Below are 6,738 nucleotides of genomic sequence, written 5' to 3'. Positions count from 1 at the left end.
GGGGAAGCCATTTCTGGGGTCCCCAGGAACTCGGGCCTCCAGGTCGCAGGGAAAAACTCAGGCAAAGGCCGACTACGCAGAAACACTCTTCCTAACAAACTGGCGATCTTAGCTCAGAAAGAGCGACTCCAACACTGACACAGAGCAGCAAAGCACGCGTTAGAGAAACCGACAGGCTTTGGCCACTCGCAAGCTTCCCGAAGGCGGAAGCAGACGGGCACGCCCACGAATTGCTCGTCCTGGGTTTTATTGGCTGCCCTGCCCCCTCTCTCAATTAGTCTCTTTCATTGGTCAGAAGTGTCACGCTCCTGCGTTCACAGACAATTCCAGGAGCCAATCACCTCCAATCACCGCCCCGGCTCTCTGCCGCCTTGTGAGTGACATCCACTCCAACCAATAATAAATGAGAGTAAAGATGTGACGCTTAGACTCCGCCCCTTTTCCCTCAACGCGTTCAGTGAATGGTAGTAAAGGTTGAGCAGCTGATATTAACCACCAATCCGTAAGGGCGGAAGAGAGCCACGGAGACGACCGATGGGAGGAGGTGACGTGGCGGTGACGACTGCACACACTGCATGAGTGGCAGAAATATTGGCCAATCGACAGCCACACGGGCTGGGCGGTCTGCATTCTCGAGTCCTCCCTGAGCGCCAGAGACTTCGGGAAAGCGCCAATGAGCTTGACTTGAGTCTGATTGGCCTTCATCTGCACCAATCGGCGGCAGGCCTGGCGGAAGCGTCCCTCCTCGGACGCTCACTGGGCGCTGCGGTATGACAGGCCCCAGAGAAATGCCAATGGCCTAGGGGCCCTGCGCAAGTGACACTCGGCCGCACCAATCGACTTTCTTCTTCCCCGTGGCCGGCCTGGCGGGGCGGGGACGCTGCGCGGCGGCGGCGGCTGAGGCGCTCGCCGAGTGGGGCCCTCCGGGAGGCGACGGCGGCTCTCGTAGGCGGTTCCGGTCGTGTATCAGCGGGCGGCGGCGGTTCATGGCGGCGACGGAGCTCAGAGGAGCGCTGGGCCCGGGCCCGGCCACCATGGCGGCCCCGGGCGGCGGCGGCGCCGGGGCCCCCGGGGTGGGAGGTGGAGGCGCCGGCGGCCGCGGAGACTCCGGGCCGGGCTCCGGGCTCGTGCCGGGTGCGGCGGCCGCGGTGGCGGCGGGCGGACCGGGCCCTGGGGCCGGGGCCGTGGCGGCGGCGGGCCCGGCTCCCGCGCCGCCGGCGGGGGGCTCTGGCGGCTCGGGCGCCGGGGGCTCGGGCTCGGCTCGCGAGGGCTGGCTCTTCAAATGGACCAATTACATCAAAGGCTACCAGCGGCGGTGGTTCGTGCTGAGCAACGGGCTCCTCAGCTACTACAGGTAACTGCTTCCGGGGCGCGTCCCCCCGCCGGCCGCCACACAAGCCCACCCTCGCGAGAGTGGGCGCGCCGGGACGCGCGGCGCCCGCGTGCCCCGCCCTCGGCGCCCCCGGCCCGGGCCCCGGCCCCGCCAGTTGTTCCGGGAGCGTCGCGTCTCCTCTTGCGCTGCGTCCGCAGCCGCGCCCCGGTGCAGGGGGGAGTGCGCAGGGAGGGCGCCGGTGTCGGTGCTTACGGGGGCAGAGCCCGGGCCCCGCTCCCGGGGAGCTTGCTGTCAAGGGTCCCGAGGCTTGGTTGTCTGTGCCCCGGCTCCAGAATTCAGGGTGGTTAGCGGCCCTTGGCGTTCCCGCCGTTGTTCCCTCCACGCTCAGGCACAAGGACGCCACGCACAGGGTGGCCTCGGGGTCTGTCCCCAGGCCTTGTCGCCTCGAGATTCGCCTCAGCTCTCGCCTTTGCACAGCCCACGCGGGGACGCGCCCTCCGGGGTTCCGGTAGTTGTGTCAGCCCCCGCGCCCTCCCAAGGGGAGGTCACTGAGTGTTCCAGCCAGGATTGCTGGGGGCCAGCCGTTCGTTCGGTTCAGGTTTCCTCAAAAGAAGAGCCCATGTCTTTCGTTGACTCCTGTTAGCAGCGCTTGCGTTGGGACGTCTATTACACGTTCGTGGTGACTCACAGTCTTGCCATAACATAGCATGCTTTCGGCTCTGAGTCTTACTGTAGATAGGTAGGTTGGATACTGGATTTCGGGACAGGGCATGACCATGTCCTGAGTGCTAGACAGTTTGCACAGGTGTGTTTTGTACACTATTTGACTCCCAACGGCAACCTGGAAGTTAGGAGATATTCCCACCTTACCAGTGAGGAAACGCAGACAGCTTGGGCAGCTTTCCCAAGGTCTTGAGTCAGAATTTGAAACTAGTTCTTTTCATACCAACACAGCCTAAAACCCAGGTTAGTGTTACGTGAATCAGTCAGTAAAGAGGGAACTACTTGTCTACAGCAAGTTTATAGATACGACACGCTGTGTGTGTTACACAAAATGTATAGACGTCTTCTTTAAGGAAGATTTTGCTTAATATAGTGTAATTTCTAAGTGAAATCTTTTTATAAAGACCATTCTATTTGAGACCCAAAAGAGTGTTGTTAAGACTATATTTCTTGCCCTCTGCCAGGAGTTGCTTTGCCGCTGGGACAGTTTGGGTGAAGGAATCTCTTTTCCCTCAACTTCATTGTCTTGAGTCTTAAAGAATCTTGAGAGGGAATTGAAGATCGAGTTGGAGGCTGTTGAAGCAGGCGCACATTCTTACCTGGCCTCTAACATGGTAGAAAACGCTGTAGTGCGTCCTCACTGCTTAAGTGACATTAATTGTGAACATTTATGTGTATCATCTGAATTACTCAGAATTGATTTTCATTTTTAATTTTCCTTTTTAATTATTTGTCCGGGATTATAAGTTTAAGGTTAAATCACAATTCTAAAGTTTTGGTTTGTTCCACAGTTTTTCCCTTGCTCAAGTTCATGTTTTCCTGTTAACACTGACCATCATTGTAATGTTAACTGATTCATATCTTAGCTTGGCTTATAAGTCAGTATTAACACTGATTCCCCATTTTTCAATAGTTGTGTATCAGCTGAGAGCCTTAATGTGTGGTCATTTTTCCTCATGCAAGTTTTTAATCAGATCCACTTTCCAGCCCAGCTTTGTCTTTAGTCAGTACCTGTCTTGGTCAGTATTGATCTTGGTTGGACAGTAATAATGTATATGTTGTTATCTCTTAAGTACTTGTAACCAGTTTTAGTTTCCCTCCTATAAGAGCTAGTGGTGCCTGCCTGACTGCAGCTAGCATGCCTTCCCAAACACACCAGACCGTGTACTGGGAAATATGCCAGCAGGGCAGCAAGACTGTTCCACCCACAAACCAACCAAGGAACAGCATTCAGAATTATCAAGTCTACACGCTACCCTCAAAATCACATTGAAGCCCTTTCTATCAACCAGTTGGTATTCCAAACTGGTTCTTTGGATCCCCATGTTCTTAGGGTTCATTTAGCCAAGTTGTCTTGCCTCCTGCTTTTCATGCCTCCAAAACCATCTCCTGTATATGCCTTTTACAAAATACGGTTTTCTTTTTAACCAAGTGCTTCCTAAACCCATCCTCTGATGAACTGTCCTAATAGGTTTTGGCAGGCCTTCTTTTTACCTATCCTGTTCTTCGTTATATACAAAGTTACACAGCTGTCCTGTTACTTAAAACCATATGTAGAATCCTAGCTCTCCCAGACACATAGTGACAAGCCTTTAGTATTAGTTTTCTTGGCTAGCTTCTAGAGATGAAGCTACTATTTTGGCTGGCCTTTTCCAGGAAGAACTTACTAATCAGAAAACACCACCTAATACTGTGGTGCCTGAGGAACTTCTCTTGCCCCTGAAAAGCATGTCTTTTGAAATACTTCTGCACTAATCATTTAGAAGCAGAGGAGTATCTGCTTGAGCCTAAGAGCTCTAGAATCAAGCCTGCCCAAACTTCCAGAGTCCTTTGGTATTTTTAAAAGGACTATAGACTGTATGATTCGGGAAAATTTTTTAGTTCATGGACATGGCCTGAACAGAGGAGATTCCTAGGAAGCGGCCTGTGGAAAAGATCAGCGCATTGTGAGGAATGTGGCAGAAGGTCTGAGTCGCACCTTTGGAGTAGAAAGTGAGGGTGAGCTGGTAACTCAGCCTGCATTATTCATAATGTAACTGAAGTGTGGGGCGGGGGATGGGAGGAGGAGTCGAAAGAGCAGGAGTCACGTTACAGCGTGGCAGGTGCGGGAGGTGGAAAATGGCCTGGTTTATTGAGACCCCTGCCCTCCCCACCGGCGATCCCATGCCTCTCGTCTGTGCATCTGAGGAAGAAAAACCAGTTTCACGTGACAGACCGGACAATAGCCAAGCTGTCTTCCTAAGCACAGGAAGCAGGCTTCCTCAAGCCTGCCCCAGTCCTGGCTTCCAGAGATGGAGGAGTGTTGTCTCTCAAGCCTGCCCCAGTCCTGGTTTCCAGAGATGGAGCTAGTGCCGTCATTTCCGGCATGCAGGAATTTGGGATGTGCCAGAAAGAGAGACGGCCCTGCTTTGCACGCTGGCAGTTGGCAAAGGACTTTGACCTCTTTCTGTTCCAAGTTGGTCAGGGAAAGCTGCAGTCTCAACATGCAGGTCCCCTGGGCAGTTCGGCGGGTGGCGGGGAGATGAGCGCAGGTCGCCCTGTACACTCGGCTGCGCTGGCAGCTCTGTTTCATGCCAAGTCTCTCGTAGCTTATTGTCACTGAGCAGGCTGTAAGGCTCAAGAGTTGGCCTATTAATAGAGCTGTCAGTCAGTAGCAATGAAGAAAAGTTTACACCCAGTCCTCTCAGAAGAGATTTGCTGAATTTCTCCTAGCTATTAATAGGGTGGCTTAGGAGTTCCCACCAAGAGAGGTCAGTGGACCTTAGGAAAGAAGTATTCCTGAAAGATGATACCACCCCGTGCTCCTTTAATGAATATTCTTTCTTCACTCCCACGGAGAGCTAGTGACTCCTCTTTCATATCATTTAAGCTGTAGTCAGTATTTAACGGCTTCCCTGGTGGCTGGCTCAGTGGTAAAGAATCTGCCTGCCAGTGTGGGAGACGCGGTTCCATCCCTGGGTTGGGCTGATCCTCTGGAGAAGGGAATGGCAGCCCACTCCAGTGTTCTTACCTGGGGGGTCATCCTGTGGACAGAGGACCCTGGTGGGCTACAACCCATGTGGTCGCAGAGAGTCAGATACCACTTAGCAGCTGCGCATACACACACAATATTTAATACTCTAAACATCTAAGTGTGCCTTACATGTCTGCAAGACGGTTTTAAGAGTGGTATGGCAGTTCTCACTGGCTGAGTTACAGTGGATTTGGGGGAGTGGATTGTTCAATATTTGTAAAATGGAGCTATTCTTTCAACTTCTTTTTTTTTTGTGGCCACACCACGTGTCATGTGGGATGTAACCCGTGTCCCCTGCCCTGGGAACCCAGCGTCTTAACCGTAGGCCTGCCAGAGAACTCCCTCTTTCTCCTAGAGAATGAGATGATTATGCAGAATTTGGTTGCATGAGTTTATAGAGCACCCTTTGATAATTGTATCTTGCTAAATGAAAGGTAACTCCTGACTGTAAAGGGGCCTGAGGGGACTCTTGGGGGTGATGGAAGTGTTCTCCATCTTGACTGTGGAGGTGGTTGCACAATTGTTTACATTTGTCCAGACTCACTAAATTGTACACTTAAAATTGCTGGGTTAATGCTGTTTGTAGGTCAGGGTGAGGGGAAGAGCGGAGCCGTAAACTCCACTCAGAACACGCGCAGGCTCAGAAGCCAGCTGATCGGCTTTTTAATGGGAGGGGGCCACGCGAGGGGCGTGACCGCGGCCCGTGCGAAAGGCTCGGAGCTGAGGCGCGGCGCGCGTCCGCTCAGCTGTCCGGCTCGTTGCAGGTCCAAGGCGGAGATGCGGCACACGTGCCGCGGCACCATCAACCTCGCCACCGCCCACATCACGGTGGAGGACTCCTGCAACTTCGTCATCTCCAACGGGGGCGCGCAGACCTACCACCTGAAGGCGAGCTCGGAGGTGGAGCGGCAGCGCTGGGTCACGGCCCTGGAGCTGGCCAAGGCCAAGGCGGTGAAGATGCTGGCTGAGTCAGGTGGGGCGAGCCGCTGGGGACGCTCCGTTCGCCCCGATCTCGCAGACCTCGTTTGCCCCCACTGTCATCTAATTACCAGCTGTCTGCTGGCTGCCCAGCGGGCAGAATCTCTGTTGGAGGGCTGGTTTTCAGCCCGGCAGTTCAGCCCCTCAGGGGACCTCTGGTGATGTCTGGAGACGTCTTGTTACCACGGAGGGGGGCGGTGTTCCTGACTCGCGGGTCAGAGGCCAGAGCTGCTGCTGAAGCTCCCACCAGCGTGCAGGACAGCCCCCCACCTGCCCCCGCCAGAGGCGGCTGGCCCCAAATGTCAGAATAGTTGACATTGGGAAACTCTTGTCTTAGAAGCATGGCAATTAGCTTTTGCCTTCTAATGCCCACCAACTGCCTTAAAATCTTGAGAAAGGATGATTTTATTGATAAATCAGGTTTGATTTATTTATTTTATTGATACATCAGATCCAAACTGATAAACTCACAGGTTGGCTCTGTCCTTAACTGTTTCCTTTTCTCCTGACATCTTCTTACCTAACTGGTTGTTTAGTTGAATTGAAACCAGCAATCTCCGTAGACTGCCAAAGCATGATGTCAGAGACCCCTGACGGAGGGGTTGCTCCCACGGGTCTGGGCAGAGGAGCTCCAGCTGTCCCTCATCCCTGCCTGATGCCTGGGTCAGTGGCCGGAGCTGTTTCATGCCTA

At 53.8% G+C, this 6,738-nt stretch overlaps 1 protein-coding gene across 2 annotated transcripts in view; it reads left to right on the top strand.

Annotated features, from left to right (window-relative positions):
• The first annotated feature begins 895 nt into the window (after positions 1-895).
• Positions 896-6,738, top strand: part of OSBP (oxysterol binding protein) — a 29,420-nt gene continuing 23,577 nt past the window's right edge. For both annotated transcript variants that reach the window (XM_027979813.3, XM_027979814.3), the window contains exons 1-2: positions 896-1,354; positions 5,834-6,042. In XM_027979813.3, coding sequence (XP_027835614.1) covers positions 987-1,354; positions 5,834-6,042 — 577 coding nt within the window. In that variant the 5' untranslated portion in view covers positions 896-986. The remainder of the gene's footprint in view (positions 1,355-5,833; positions 6,043-6,738) is intronic.

Source organism: Ovis aries, chromosome 15, assembly GCF_016772045.2.
Source record: "Ovis aries strain OAR_USU_Benz2616 breed Rambouillet chromosome 15, ARS-UI_Ramb_v3.0, whole genome shotgun sequence".
Classification (NCBI taxonomy): Eukaryota; Metazoa; Chordata; class Mammalia; order Artiodactyla; family Bovidae; genus Ovis; species Ovis aries.
Note: the sequence above shows the minus strand (reverse complement) of the source record. Positions and strands in the feature narration are given on the sequence as shown.